General features: G+C 48.1%; 1 protein-coding gene across 1 annotated transcript; it reads left to right on the forward strand.

The window, feature by feature from the left end:
• The first annotated feature begins 4,919 nt into the window (after positions 1-4,919).
• On the forward strand, positions 4,920-14,750 carry FAM210B (family with sequence similarity 210 member B). Its single transcript, XM_023189572.1, has 3 exons — positions 4,920-5,191; positions 11,118-11,293; positions 12,148-14,750. Exons 1-3 carry the CDS (start codon positions 5,006-5,008, stop codon positions 12,362-12,364), a joined length of 579 nt encoding a protein of 192 aa, XP_023045340.1. The 5' UTR covers positions 4,920-5,005; the 3' UTR covers positions 12,365-14,750.
• The last annotated feature ends 433 nt before the right edge of the window (positions 14,751-15,183 follow it).

The raw sequence follows: 15,183 nt of genomic DNA on the forward strand, positions 1-15,183 counted from the left end.
CAATTAAGTAATCAAGTGTAGTAGACAATAACTTTCCCCCAACAAAAGATGCGCACACAGAAACTGTGAATGTGTCATGTTACGAGGCAAAGAAAGGAAGATTGTAGATGGAACCCTGTGACCTTCAAAAAGTTCCTTTTGGCCTGATACACTGTCATCACTCCTGTAATTCCAGCACTTTAGGTAGTCAAGGCAGAAGGATCGCTTGAGGCCAAGGGTTCGAGACCAGCCTGGGCAACATAACACCCATCTGTATAAAAACTAAAAAATTAGCAGGATATGGTGGCATGTGCCTGTAGTTCCAGCTATTCAGGAGGCTGAAGCAGGAGGACTGCTTGAGCCGGGGTGGTTGAGGTTGCAGTGAGCCATGATCGTGCCACTGCGCTCTAGCCTGGGCAACAAAACAAGACTCCATCTCAAAAAAAAAATAGAAGGACACTGTTAAATAGGCAGTAAAAATCACCATGACAACTCAAGGGAGAGAGATTAGGAAAAGAAGAAAACAGCTTCATACTTTAATACCTTAAAAGGCACTTCTTGCCTGCTTTTTTAATTATTATTTTTTATTTTACTATTTTATTTTATTTTGAGACAGGGTCTCACTGTCGCCCAGGCTGGAGTGCAGGGGTGTGATCATAGTTCACTGCAACCTCTCCTCCTGGGCTCAAGCAATCCTTCCACGTCGTCAGCCTCCGGAGTAGCTGTCACTGTAGGTGCTGTCACCCCTGAGGCAGCAAGAGCAACCCCTCCTCTTCCTTTTCCTCCTCAGCCAACTCAGTGCAAAGATGACCAGGATGAAGACCTTTTTTTTTTTTTTTTTTTTCTTAAGATGGAGTTTTGCTGGCCGGGCGCGGTGGCTCAAGCCTGTAATCCCAGCACTGTGGGAGGCCGAGACGGGCGGATCACGAGGTCAGGAGATCGAGACCATCCTGGCTAACACGGCGAAACCCCGTCTCTGCTAAAAAATACAAAAAAAAAAAAAAACTAGCCAGGCGAGGTGGCGGACGCCTGTAGTCCCAGCTACTCGGGAGGCTGAGGCAGGAGAATGGCGTAAACCCGGGAGGCGGAGCTTGCAGTGAGCTGAGATCCGGCCACTGCACTCCAGCCCGGGTGACAGATCAAGACCCCGTCTCAAAAAAAAAAAAAAAAAGAAAAAAAGATGGAGTTTTGCTCTTGTTGCCTAGGCTGGAGTGCAGTGGCGAAATCTCAGCTCACTACAACATCCGCCTCTCAGGTTCAAGCGGTCCTCCTGCCTCAGCCTCCCGAGTAGCTGGGATTACAGGCATGCACCACCACACTTGGCTAATTTTTTTTTTGTATTTTCAGTAGAGACCAAGTTTTGCCATGTTGGCCAAGCTGGTCTCGAACTCCTGATCTCAAGTGATCAGCCTGCCTTGGCCTTCCAAAGAGCTGGGACTATAGGCGTGAGCCACTGCGCCCGGCCTTACGTGGCTTCCTTTAATGTCAGATTCTCAAGTTAAGAACATAAAAGTTGGTCCTACATTTCTCTGCTAAAGACACCATTTAGAGTCAGGATAAATAGACACTCTTGGCCGGGCGCAGTGGCTCATGCCTGTAAGTCCAGCACTTTGTTAGGCCGAGGTGGGTGGATCACCTGAGGCCAGGAGTTTGAGACCAGCCTGGCCAACATGGTGAAACTCCATCTCTACTAAAAATACAAAAATTAGCCAGGCATGGCGGTACACTCCTGAGATCCCAGCTACTCAGAAGGCTGAGGCAGGAGGATCACTTGAGCTTGGGAGGCAGAGGCTGCAGTGAGCTGAGATCACACCACTGCACTCCAGCCCGGGGAAAAAGAGAAAAAATTTTTCTCAAAAAAAAAAAAAAAAAAAAAAAAACCTCTTATTTGCTGTACTCTGCAACATTTATGGAATGAAATTTTGCCATTTCTTCAAATTTACAAATACACATATCTTCTCACTAAGCAATTTCAGTTTGAGGAATGTATTACATAGGTATACTTAGATAAGGCAAATGACAGAAGTACCCGCTGGTTCATCACAGCATGGTTTATGATCACAAGGACTGGAAAATACCCTAAATACCCTAATTGCCCACCCACAAGGGATTGGTTAAATGCATTACAGCACCCTGGAATACACTGGAATGCTAAGCAGATTTTTTTAAGCATATGGAAGATTTTTGTGTACAGATTCAGAAAACTCTAAAATATATTGGAAGCGAAAAAGTCCACGTGAAGAACATTGTGTATACTATGCCCCACTTGGGTAAAAATCGCGATGAAAACTGTTTGTGGGAATTTGCCTGCACATGTGTAAAATTCTCTAGAAGGATATGCACAAGCAACTGGTAACAGTGTTTGCCTCTAGGGAGAAAAAAATGGGGAGAACTGGTCACTGGGATAGGAAGGAAACTTGTCATTGTGTAGACTTTTTGTACCTTTAAAAATCTGAACCATGAGAATACATTATCTATTCATGAAAATGGAGAAATTAAAATAAATATAGCTCAAGCATGAGCTGCTGCTCTAAAGAGACAAAGAGAGTTGACACCATAAGAAAAAAAAACAAAACTGTCACAAGTTGAGGCAGACAGCAGCTCCAATACATTTTGTTAAGAGGAAAAGTTTCTTCACTTTTAGAAGAAAAAAATAACCTAAAGTCTATAATTACAGTATTATATTTACTGTCAAATTTAAAGGGAAAAACAAAATTATCTTTTTCTCTTCTCTAATAAGAGTAGAGCATGAATCACAAACTCAACTGCCCTTTAAACTCAGGCAGGTAACTTAAATGAATGAAGAAGGCCTGGTGACAAGAAAATCGTGGGCACTTTGGGAGGCCGAGGCGGGCAGATCACGAGGTCAGGAGATTGAGACCATCCTGGCTAACATGGTAAAACCTCGTCTCTACTAAAAACACAAAAAATTAGCCAGGTGTGGTGGCGGGCGCCTGTAGTCCCAGCTACTCAGGAGGCTGAGGCAGGAGACTGGCGTGAACCCGGGAGGCGGAGCTTGCAGTGAGCCAAGACTGCACTCCAGCCTGGGCAACAGAGCAAGACTCTGTCTAAAAAGAAAAAGAAAATGATGGGAACCATGAGGAACTTGAGATCAGATGCCGTCTGGAGGTGGCACTGTCACCGGGTGACAGAGGAACTTCAGGCCAGCTGTTTCTACAACATCACAGCTAACATGTGTGCCCTCTCTGTGCACCAGGCACTGAGCAAAGCCCTTTCCAAGAACTGTGTCAAAGAATTATCTCAACAATCCCATGGGGGAAAACTATTATCGTCTTCATTTTACACATGAAAAGACCAAGGCTCAGAGAGGCTGAGTCACTAGGTCCAAATCACACAGCTGGACTGATAGGGCCAACCTGACAATCTGCACCTGTAAACACTCTTCCCCAACTTCTTGCAGGCACTTAAACAGAAGGACTCCCATCCAGGGGCACTTTAGGACCTCCCTCCAACAGACCCTGTTATTTTCACAGCTATAGCTCCATCTTATGTAATAAACATTTTTAAATGCACATATGTTTAATATCATTTCTTTGCCTGTGTAAGAGCTTGGTTGAGTTGAATTGCAGTTGACTAACAGAATGTTACATCTTTTGTAAAATCTATTTCTTTTTCTTTTTCTAGAGAGACAGGGTCTCGCTCTGTTGCCCAGGCTGGAGTGCAGTAGCATAATCGTGACTCCCTGAAACCTGGACCTCCTGGGCTCAAGCAATTCTGCGTCAGCCTCCTGAGTAGTTGGGACTACAGGTGCGTGCCACCACACCGGCTAATTTATTTTTATTTTTGTAGTGATGGGGTTTCGCTATGTTGCTCAGGCTGGTCTTGAACTCCTGAGCTCAAGTGATCCTCCCACCTCAGTCTCCCAACGGGCTAGGATTATATGAGCCACTCCGCCCAGCCGGAACATCTTTATTGAAGTATAATTTACATAGCATAAAATTCATCCATTTTAAGTGTACTGTCCCACGAGTTTTAGTTACACAGCTGCCACCATCCGCACAATCTGGGTTTGGATCCTTCCCTCACCCGCAAGACGTTCCTCCCGCTCCTTGGCAGTCAGTCTCATTTCCCACTCCCAGCCCTAGGCCACCACGGATCTGTTTTAGGTCTCTGTGATTTTGCCTATTCTGGGCACTTCGTGTAGGTGGAATCCTCCAATGTGTGACTTTTTCAGTTGGCATAAGAGCTTTGAGATTCATTTATGTTACGCATGTATCAGTAGTCTGTTCCTTTTCATTGCTGCAAAGCGTTCCATTGAAGGCTTGTGCCAGTGTGTCCCAGTTTATGGACATCCCTAATTGCTGACTAATATTTATAAGATCTCTACAAACGTTGGTGTCTTCGCATTTTAGTCTTTGAGTGTTGAGCCTTTGTTTCTCTTGAGAAGCTATCGAGGAGTGGAGTTGCTGGGTTATATGGTTAGTGTATGTCTAACTTTTTAAGAAACTGCCACACCATCTCTCGCTTTACATTCACGCCAACAATCTATGAGGGTCATTTAGAGGACTTTTTATTAAACATGTACTAATGTCAATTCTCATATTTATTTTCTTCTTTGGAGCTAACACGTAAACATATCTATAATCTTTTTCAGGTTTCACGCATTTCTGCAGGGAGGAAAGCTCATAAGCCACGGCCCTATGCCCACCTTTGTGCCCTCAGAATAAGGAAACCCGCCAACTACACTCCGCAGTTAGAAAGCCCAAGACCCTGGAAAGACCTGCACCCGCCCCCAAAGGGGCGGGCCTGGTGAGCGGGGAGGAGGCGGGGCGCGCTCCTTCAGCCCCGCCCACCAGCCCTGGACTCCCTCTCCAGAGGAGGGGAGCCAGTGGGTGAGCCAAGGGAATGTGCACACGCCTCTTCAGCCCCGCCCACCGCGCGCGCGGCGGCACCCCCTGATGGGCGGGGCCGGGGAGGGCCCTCGCTGGGTCAGCTCCGCCCACCCGACCCGGCCTCAGCCCGCTTCCGCAGTCAGCGGCTCCAGTGCCGCGCCTAGCTGCGCGCCATGGCCGGGTTGCTGGCGTTGCTGGTCCCGGCAGGCAGGATGGGCGCCCGGGTCCGGCCTCGCGCCACCTGGCTCTTGGGCGCCACCGCCTCCTGCGCCCCGCCGCCCCTGGCCCTGGCCCTGCTCCCGCCCAGGCCAGACGCCCGGCTGCTCCGCACGGCGCGCGGGGACTGCCGCGGCCGCCAGGTAAGCACCCCACCCCGACCCGGATCCCGGGGGATGTCCAGGTCCCCAGACGTCCGCAGGGCCGCGCCCGGGGCCGGCCGCCTCCGCCAAGGACGCCTTTGCACTTGTAGCTGCCCGAGACCGAGCTCTTGCAGGGTCCCCGAAACCCCAAATCCCTACAAGCCAAGGAAGCATGCCTCCTAGTTGACAGCCAGAGAAACTGAGGCTCGCGAAGGTATGGCGCTCTACGCAAGGTCGCTCAGTCTTCGGCCGAGCCCCGGGTCTGCAGAGCCTCAGCCAGGCTGGGGCGCAGCCGACTGAGTTGCAGATGGGCCTGGACTTGGTCTGAACTTCCTCACGTTGCCCGCGGGGTTGTTGTCCAGGCCGTCTGGCTGGGTCTGGCTGCGTCTCGCTGTGTTTGGAACACCTCCCGACGCTCGCCGCTCCTCCCTTTTGATCTAACTGGAAGAGCAGGCGTCCCCGGGGAAGCCGCGGGCAAGGAACCCACAGTGCTGTTTGTTATGTTTCATTTCTGTCGCCTTCCATGGGTGCTAAGTGAAAACTGATTTTCATTCAGAGCAGTCATACCAGCTTTCCTTTCAAGAAATCTATCACTTTCTTCCAAGTGGGTCTTTTTAAATAAAAATAGTAGTAAATAATGAAGTCTGGCGGTCCAGGAATGACAAACCCATACGCGCGGAGCCGGCGTCTAGCCCGGAGCGCGTCCGGCCTCGCAGTCCGGAGCCTCTTTGTTTGCCTGGGTGCAGACAGGGCCCTCCATTGACCACCAGGTGACCTCACACCGAGCCCTGAAGGCTTTTGAGCTTGTTTTCTGACCTTTTAGAGGCCCCAAAATAGCGCCTTCCCAGCAAGAGTTTGGAAGACAACTCCAGGAGCTGGTGCAGGCCTCAGCGTCGTGCCGCCGGCCCAGCGAGCATCTCCTGACCGTTCCCTAGCTTTTCAGTGAGGAGCGGATGGGGACTGGCCCCAGGCTTTCACCAGGCCTCCTGCCCAGATCGGCTTCCTTCCTTGCCTTCTCCAGTCCGACAGGTGGCACGCAGGTCTTGGGGATCCTCTCCAGAGTGGCACCTTCTGCACACAGCGTGCCACCTCCTGGTGATTCTTCAGGGCCCAGCCCAGCTGTTCTTCCTCCAGGAAGCCCTCTCTAACCACCTGTGAGGCCTCGGATGCCTCCACTGGGCCTCCTTCCACCCCATGGCAGTGGGTCTTCTCTGCACTCATCTGGAATGGCCTCTTGTCCTGCTTGTCTGTCGGCCACATTGACCTTGTCCCCAGCTCAGGCGCTGGCACTGGAGCAGCGTGTGTGTATACAGTGGCGAAGAGCTGACTGCAGGCTCCCTGGGTTCCTCTCTCTACCCGCTTGTGTGACCTTGATCAAATTCCCTTCGCTCTGTCTCAGTCCCCTCATGTGTAAAACGGGATGTTAATAATTCAGACTTCATAGAATATGAATGTAAAATGAGATATGGTCATACCTGGCATCTGGTGTGTCCTAAATTAAGGTTAGAAATGGTTATAATTGCAGTAAATATATATGGTCACAAGGCCCCCGTGAGCTGTCCTCGTTTCTTCTGCACCATGGTAAAATCGGCAGAATCCAAGTGGGATCAGAGCTCAAAGGAGATTAGGACAAAAGATAACTCATCTGCCTGAGAAAATGCGTCCCCAGCAGGGCCTGGGAGCCGTGCAGGGAGGGTCTGAGCTTGACCAGAGCCCAGCACCTCCCCTGTGGGCTGTTCTGGCCACCCTGGTTGGGAGGTAGGCGTGTGCTGCCCAGCTGGGAGCTCCAAATTTGCCAGGTGTTTAATTAAGAGCCAAAGAGGCCCACCCACCTCTGCCTTGGCAGGGGGTCTCTATAAGAGGGGTAGGGAAAGCCACAGAAGAGACCCGCCTTTTTGTCTTAACGTGATTCCATGTCCTGTAAACCGCCTAGCAGCCCCGCCTGCCTGTGCCACTTACCCCTTCCGGGGAGGTAGGGGGAACTCAGGCAGACGATTTCCTCTCCCAGAGCCCCAGTGTCCTTTTGTCTCCATCAGTTCTGGTTCCAGTGCCACCTTTTCAGGGACACCTTCCCCGATGGCCTTATTTAAACTTGCAACATTCCTCCCACTCCCTGTCTCCCACGTGATTGGGGTTTCTCTATGGCACTTGTCACAAGTAGCAGCCCTGGTATTTTACTTTTCTGTTTATTGTCCCTGCCTTCCCATAAGACAATAAGCTCATTGAGGATGGGGTTTTGTCAGTTTTTTCCATTGCTCTGTCCCCTACACTTAGAATAGTGCCTGGCACAGAGGGGACACTCATGAATCCACGAGAAGTAACACAGCATGGTTGTTCAGAGCAAAGGCCTTGGACCCAAACTCAGTGAGTTTGGATCCCAGCTCTGACAGTAATCCCTGTGTGATCCTTGGTAAATTACTCAACCTCTCTGGGCTTCTCAGATCCTTTTCTGTTAAGTGGAATTGACAATAGTAAAGGTTGTTGTGAGGATTATATGCATTAATATTTCCTTTTTTTAAAATTAGAGACAAGGCCGGGCGTGGTGGCTCACTCCTGTAATCCCAGCACTTTGGGAGGCCAAGGCGGGTGGATCACCTGAGTTCAGGAGCTGGAGACCAGCCTGGCTAACATAGTGAAACCCCGTCTCTACTAAAAATGCAAATATTAGCCAGGCATGGTGGCACGTGCCTGTAGTCCCAGCTACTCGGGAGGCTCAAGCAGGAGAATCGCTTGAACCTAGGAGGCTGAGGTTGCAGTGAGCCGAGGTCGTATCACTCCACTCCAGCCTGGGCAACAGAGCAAGAATCTGTCTCAAAAATATAAAATAATAAAAGATATGTTGGCCAGGTTGGTCATTTACTCCTGGCCTCAAGCAATCCTCCTACACCTCAGCTTCCCAAAGTGTTAGGATTACAAGCATGAGCCACCGCGCTCAGCCAATAGTTTCAAAGTACTCAGAACAGTGCCTAGTACAAAATATATACAATATGGTGTTTATTATTAATATGATTTATCAAGCGAAAGAAAACAAGTGACACTCCAAACACTGTGATCGACTTGGCAAGGTCCTTGGCTCATTCTTTAAACCTTCCTACCCCTTCTCTATTACAGGTTTTTGTACTTTAAAAAATGTTGAGGAGAGGCAGAAGGGGCATCTCACACACACACTCGCACACACACTCACACACACACACTCACACACATGCGCATGCACGTTGAGTCCAGACAGAAGATGTGCCACGTCGTCCTGTGCATTCAGTACAGTGCCTAACACATCCCAGGTACTTAAGGCAATGTTTCACGAAGAAATGAATGTCTAAAAATTTTCCATTGCCTGCAAGTCACACCCTCATAAATTCTTTTATTTTAGCTTCTTTAGTCTCCCCAAAGATTAGGAAGAAACTGCATGGCTCACAGTGCTTACAGACGGGTGTTTTTACCAAAACAAAAGGAAGAAAATTGTCCAGTAACCAGGTGTTCTCTAGAATGTCAGAAGCCAGCCGTGGTGCCAGCTAACCCAAGATTGTCCCTGTGTCCAAATGTCTTGCCCCTACTACAGTCTTGCAGTAGATGCTGCTCATTCTATAGTTGGAATCCTGGCTGCCTTTTTATTTTTATTTTTTGGCCAAAAGGCCTTTTGCCACAATAAAGACCACAAAGAAAAGGGCCCTCGCAGAGACAGCTGCACTCGGTCCAGTGAATGGACAGAGTGGGGCCAGGTGTCAAGGGCATGGGTGTTTGGCCCTGCGAGGGGCTGTCGGTGGCCTCCTATCAGTCCCCACCGCCTGGCTGCTCCCCCCTCTGCAGCCTCCCTCAGCAGCTGGAGGAGGCTGAGGGCTGGTTTATCAGGGAGAACCGATGCTGTCGCAGCCATCCTGGCCGGGGGTGGCAGGGCTAGTCAGAAGGCTTCGAGGAAACGGGAGGTCACATAAGCTGGCCAATGAAAGAGTGGCTGATGACATCTTCCCTCCTCCCCTCCAGAGCCTGGATGTTCTGGAAAAGTGTCTTCCTTTGAGAATGGTCATTCTGGCAGGACAGGAAAGGGGAGCCTGCTGAGTACCACAGAGGCTGAGGCCTGGTGGTCACCAGCCCAGTCACCAGTCCATGCTGCCAGTTAGCCATCCCTCACTTCTGAGCCTCAGTCATCCATCTGCCAAAAAGAAGCGACAAAGTTTCCCGGGTCATGAGGCAGTGAGGGATTTATGAAATGACACCTTTGAAGTGTAAGCTCAGCTCCTGGCTCAGCGGAAAGGACCTGTCTGTCATCAGGACACTGAGGGTTTTCCTCAAATGTTCTAAAACATCTTATGCCTCTAAAAATAACAGGGTAAAAGTGGGTCAGCTGCAGAGCCCGTAACAAGAGCTGACTTACAGCCAGGTGCTCGTCACCTGCCGGGACCAGCCTCAGGACTGACCTTAGAGAAATCTTTTGATTAAAGTGCACTCTTACTGAGAAGTGGTTTTTTCCCTCCCCTAATCTGGGTGGTGTTGGGATTTTTGTGTCTCCCACACATTCCAGGCTTGGTGGGTGCTCAATAACTGTTAACAGATGTCCCATGCAATCCATGAGTTCTGTGCAAGTCCTGGTAGAGTACTGTGCAAGAATCACCCCCACTTTGTGTGTTTCAGATGTCAGGTGTAAATCTTGATCGTAGGAGTAAATCTGCCATCGCTTTTCCTGCATTAATTTTGTGCACACCGTCCTTTTTTGGTGGCATATAACATGGTTGTCACATGTGCAGGCTGTGGACTTGGAGGGCTGGGCTCTAATCTTGGTGACTTCAGGCTGGTGATCTCGCCTCACCAAGCCTGTGTTGCTCCTTTGTGAAGTGGGAAAAGCAGTAGTATCTACCTCTGAAGGTTGGCGTGAGGATGGAAGGAGAAAGTGTCGGAGGACCGCCTGGCTCAGAGAAAATGCTTGATAAAGGATCGTTGTCCCCAAGCTTGTGAGCCCGGGTGTTTTAGTTACTATTGCTGCCATGACAGATGAGCACACACCTGGTGGCTTAAAACAATCCACATTTATTATCTTACAGTTCTGGAGGCCAGCAGTCCAAAATGGGTCTTAATGCACTTAAGTCAAGGTCTCAGCAGAGCTGGTTCCTTCTGGAGGCTCGAACCCATGCCCTGCCTTTTCTAGCTTCAAGCCGCTTGCATTCCTTGGCTCATGGCCCTTGCCTCCATAAGCCAGTAGCAGCGCATCTTCGGATCTCTCACTCTGCTTCTGTCCTCACAACCCCCTCCCTGACACTGAGTTTCCTGCCTCCCTCTTTTCTCTTGTAAGGACCCTTGTGATGACATTGGTAATAAGGTAGCCCAGGTAATCCGGGCTCATCTCCCTATCTCAAGACCCTTAATCACATCCGCAAAGTCCTTCTGCCATGTAAGGTGACATATTCACAGATCCTGGGATTGGGACATCTTTGGAGCCATCATTCTGCCAGCCATACCTAGTTCCAGGCTTGCGTTGCTCTTGGTGACTAAGTTGGCTCAAACTCGGCTCACTGAGTAAGACGGGGTAACTGATCCACACCTGTAATCCCAGCACTTGGGGAGGCTGAGGTGGGTGGATCACGAGGTCAGGAGATCGAGACCAACCTGGCTAACACCGTGAAACCCCAGCTCTACTAAAAATACAAAAAATTAGCTGGGCGTGGTGGTGTGCGCCTGTAATCCCAGCTACTTGGGAAGCTGAGGCAAAAGAATCCCGTGAACCAGGGAGGCGGAGGTTGCAGTGAGCCACAGTTGCGCCACTGCACTCCAACCTGGATGACAGAGCGAGACTCCATCTCAAAAAAAAAAAGGAAAGGGGTAACTGATCTCTCATCCAGCAGGAAAGAGTATAACATTGCATGCGTGTATAAAAGCCAGTAATGACTGCCCATGCCTGCCCTAAAGCATCACGTCTTCTCTGATTTGTACACAGGATCCCAACCAGGCCACAGAGAGAACAGGCAGCAGCGTCAGTTGCACAGAGGAGAAAAAGCAAAGCAAGTCACAGCAACTGAAAAAGATTTTTCAAGAGTATGGCACTGTCGGCGTGTCGCTGCACATTGGAATCTCATTAATCTCCTTGGGCATATTTTACATGGTTGTGTCAAGGTAAGATTTTTGACAGTAATTAATGTTTGTTTTTTACCGTCATGTAAGATTCTATGTGAATAAGAACGTGTTTGCTAAGCCTTTTTTTTAAAGAAAGGGTCTCACTCTGCTGCCCAGGCTGGAGTGCAGTGGCATGATCACAGCTCACTGCAGTCTCGACCTCCCTGGACTCAAGTGATCCTCCCACCTCAGCCTCCCAAGTAGCTGAGACTACAGGCATGCACCACTGCACCCAGCTGATTTTATGGGGTTTTGTTGTTGTTGTTGTTGTTGTTGTTGTTGTTGTTGTTGTTGTTTTCCAAGACGGAGTCTCGCTCTGTTGCCAGGCTGGAATGCAGTGGCGCTATCTATCTCAGCTCACTGGAAGCTCCGCCTCCCAGGATCAAATGATTCTCCTGCCTCAGCCTCCCAAGTAGCTGGAACTACAGTCGCACACCACCAAGCCGAGCTGATTGTTGTCTTTTTAGTAGAGCCAGGGTTTCACCATATTGGCCAGGATGGTCTCAATCTTTTGATCTCATGATCCATTCCCCCCGGCCACCCAAAGTGCTGGGATTATAGGCATGAGCCACCGCACCAGGCCGATTTTATGTTTTTTGTTGTTGTTGTTGAGACAAGGGTCTTGCTATGTTGCCCAGACTGGTCTTGAACTCCTGAGCTCAAGTGATCCTCCCATCTTGGCCTCCCAAAGTGCTAGGATTACAGGCCTGAGCCACTGCACCTGGACGCTAAGATTTTTATTCATTCAGCTACTTCATTACATTTTTAAAAATACTGTAAATCTTATAATCAAACCAATTTCTTCGTTTAATCCTTTGCTGTAACAATTGTTTTCTTTGCTTCTTCCCCCCTAGTGGTGTGGACATGTCTGCAGTCCTGCTGAAACTCGGATTTAAAGAGTCCCTGGTACAGTCAAAAATGGCAGCAGGCACAAGTACCTTTGTGGTGGCCTATGCAATCCACAAGCTATTTGCGCCGGTGAGAATCAGCATGACGCTAGTCTCTGTGCCCTTGATTGTCAGATATTTTCGAAAAGTGGGATTCTTTAAACCTCCAGCTGCAAAACCTTAATGAACTCTTCAGTCGTACACACTGAAAACCTATTTCTTCTAAATTACACAATTTGGACTGGTTTTAGGGTTGTAGGGTTTCTTTTGGAGAGGTAGGGGGCTAATTGCTATGTTCTCATGGATAAACTTTGCCAGCAAAAATCAGGCTTTTGAACAATTTTAATTTTTTGCCTCATAAATTTTGTGAATGCTATTCATTATAGGGCTTGTATATATAATCTAAAATGTCAGCAAGACATCACAGATGGGTTAACATCTCAAAACAAAATAGCCTACAAATGTTCCTTGTGGGAGATTTTTGGCAAGGGTCTGTCTGTAAAAGCTCCAGGGGGTTAATCTTGGCTCAGTTTCCTAAAAAGCAATGATTAATTTAACTGGCTTTTAAATATCCCCTTCCGCTGATGTTTGTTGTCAGCTGCCTACAGTTTAATATGCAGCGCTCTGCAAAACAGCTGCCAGTGCTACGATTAATGAAGCAAAACTTAATATGTAACCACAATCTAAATTAGCATCAGTACTTTGACATTCATGATATTTGTTTTTGGGGGAAGAGAGTATTTCTGGTATGTTTCATTGATCCCCAAACACCTTCCAATCTGGACAGGATGGGCTGATTCCAGATGGTTTTTCTGAAATTTCATTAAAGTAGGTCGGCATCATTTGTCTCTAGGTAAAATATGAAAACTCTGCCCAGTAGCAGGGGCATCACTTGGTTCCTGATGCCCATGTTCCAGAGGAATTTGGATACCACACAGAAACAGCTAAGACAATCTTAGCTTGTCTTAGACAATCTTTATCTCAAACTTCAGACATTCCAGAATTGTCATGATGTTTACACTGTCTTACTGAGTTAAAAATCCTGTTCAAGAAAAAAAAACATTTTGTATCACTTCCTAAAAAGGAATATTCGTGGCACTTGTCACAAATGGAAGGCAACTATGAGACAATGCAAGCCAGGGAGGGGCTTGTATCACACGGCAGGTGTACTTAGTCTACTGAGCCAGCTTTACCCAATGAAGGGCATGTATGTTAGAGAGATTAGCTAAGAGTAGAAATTCAAGCATAGAGGTGGTGGTTTACGCCTGTAATCCCAGCACTTTGGGAGGTCGAGGCAGGCGGGTCACTTGAGGCCAGGAGTTCGAGACCAGCCTGACCAACATGGTGAAACCCCATCTCTACTATAAATACAAAAGTTAGTCGGGCATGGTGGCACATGCCTGTAGTCCCAGCTACTGGGGAGGCTGAGGCAGAATGGCTTGAACCCAGGAGGTGCAGGTTGCAGTGAGCCAAGATCACACCACTGCACTCCAGCCTGGGCGATAGAGGAAGACTCTGTCTCCAAAACAAAGAAAGAAATCCAAGCGTAGATCCAAACTGAGACACTGAGACTTCCTCCTTATACTAGTCAGGAGCAGGCGACTGAAGTAATTCTGTCCTGTGGGGTTCGGCATCATGCACGTTCCCCCTGGGCCGTTCTCTGATGCAGGGCACTTGCTCCACACTCTGGGAACCCAGATTAACCAGTCTGCCCTGTCACATAGTTGAAGGAGTTGCATTTATCTTTCTGGCTCCCAATTCCTTTACAATTACATTTGTTGCAGAACTTCCACAAGGCTAAATAAAATTACATTTGTGACCATCAGAGAACTGAAGGAACTATTAACTGGCTGTCCTGGTTTTGCTGAGATCAGGCTGTTGACAGTTCCTGGTTGGCCCACACCTACCCATGTCAGTTATCTCCAGTAACCTTTCCAAGAATCTTTGTAGGACAGTTTCTCCACCTGCAAGGTCTTTCAAGTAGAACTCTTCTTTCCTGTAATGCAATTAGCCCGTTGCCAAAAGGTTTTACTGTCTTTAAAGCCGGAACTGTCTTTCTGAAATCTAATTCCAAGGACTTCTCCACAGCTAAGTGAGATGCCTCACACCAGTATTAGATGATTCGTGTGGACAGAACAGAGCATTTTCATCTTGTGTTTAAAGCAATTTGTTGGCTTCGGCTCCTCACCACTTTCTATACTAGTCTCCCATTCACGTCCCTAGTTAATACCTATGCAAAAAAAAAAAAAAAATGAAAAAGTTAATGATGAAACCTACAGGTTTAAGGGCTTAAATCTCAAACTTTGTGTTAGGAGTAACAGGAGTGTGCTGAGAGGGCAAGCAATAAAACAAGTCATACTAAAAAGCCACATTGCTCTCTCCTAAGCCCCAACCCCACTCCACTCCTGTGGCCGGTTGTCCAAACAGAAAATAACTGGAGAAGACAAGGAGGTCAAAGGATCAGGGAACTAAGCATTATGTGAATTCACCAGCAAGATGTACAGAACACTTGTGTTTACATTGTTTTTATGGAACTAGCAGAATAAAACTGATCTATTTTAAAAATGAAAGCCATTGTTTCTCCAATTTATCTGACAAACTGAGCAGCTTAAATTCTGTGAAACATCTTTATGAACCTTTTAATATTCCTTCTGGTAAGCCATGGTTGTTGATGAAGTGGCACTGTGACCAGTGTATTAATGTGCTACTCCAATGAGCTTTTTCTTTGCTTGTGTGGGATTGTCTGCGGAAACGTCCCAAGTCTCACTGGTAACACTGGGGAAGTTAGTCACGTGGTAGTAACTATAGTTTGGGAGGGTGGCACAAGAACTATTTGGGAATGTCAAAGTCAGTTCAGCTCAAGACTGAGAACCAGAAGCTCCTTTGTCCCAAGAGGGCTGGCAACTGCAATTTTACTCAGTCGTGGTTTTCTCTATGTTGGCCACTTTGTTACGATAAATCCTGACATACCTGCTGTCCGGTTTCTTGCACTGAGCATTGGCC

Source organism: Piliocolobus tephrosceles, chromosome 20 (genome assembly GCF_002776525.5).
Source record: "Piliocolobus tephrosceles isolate RC106 chromosome 20, ASM277652v3, whole genome shotgun sequence".
NCBI classification, from domain to species: Eukaryota; Metazoa; Chordata; class Mammalia; order Primates; family Cercopithecidae; genus Piliocolobus; species Piliocolobus tephrosceles.

Bases quoted from the DNA above. Each gene is read 5' to 3' on its own strand.
- FAM210B (XM_023189572.1), top strand. From the start codon at position 5,006: ATGGCCGGGTTGCTGGCGTTGCTGGTCCCGGCAGGCAGGATGGGCGCC. The intron at 5,192-11,117 runs GTAAGCACCCCA...ATTTGTACACAG, and splicing joins GGGACTGCCGCGGCCGCCAG to GATCCCAACCAGGCCACAGA. The intron at 11,294-12,147 runs GTAAGATTTTTG...CTTCCCCCCTAG, and splicing joins TTTTACATGGTTGTGTCAAG to TGGTGTGGACATGTCTGCAG.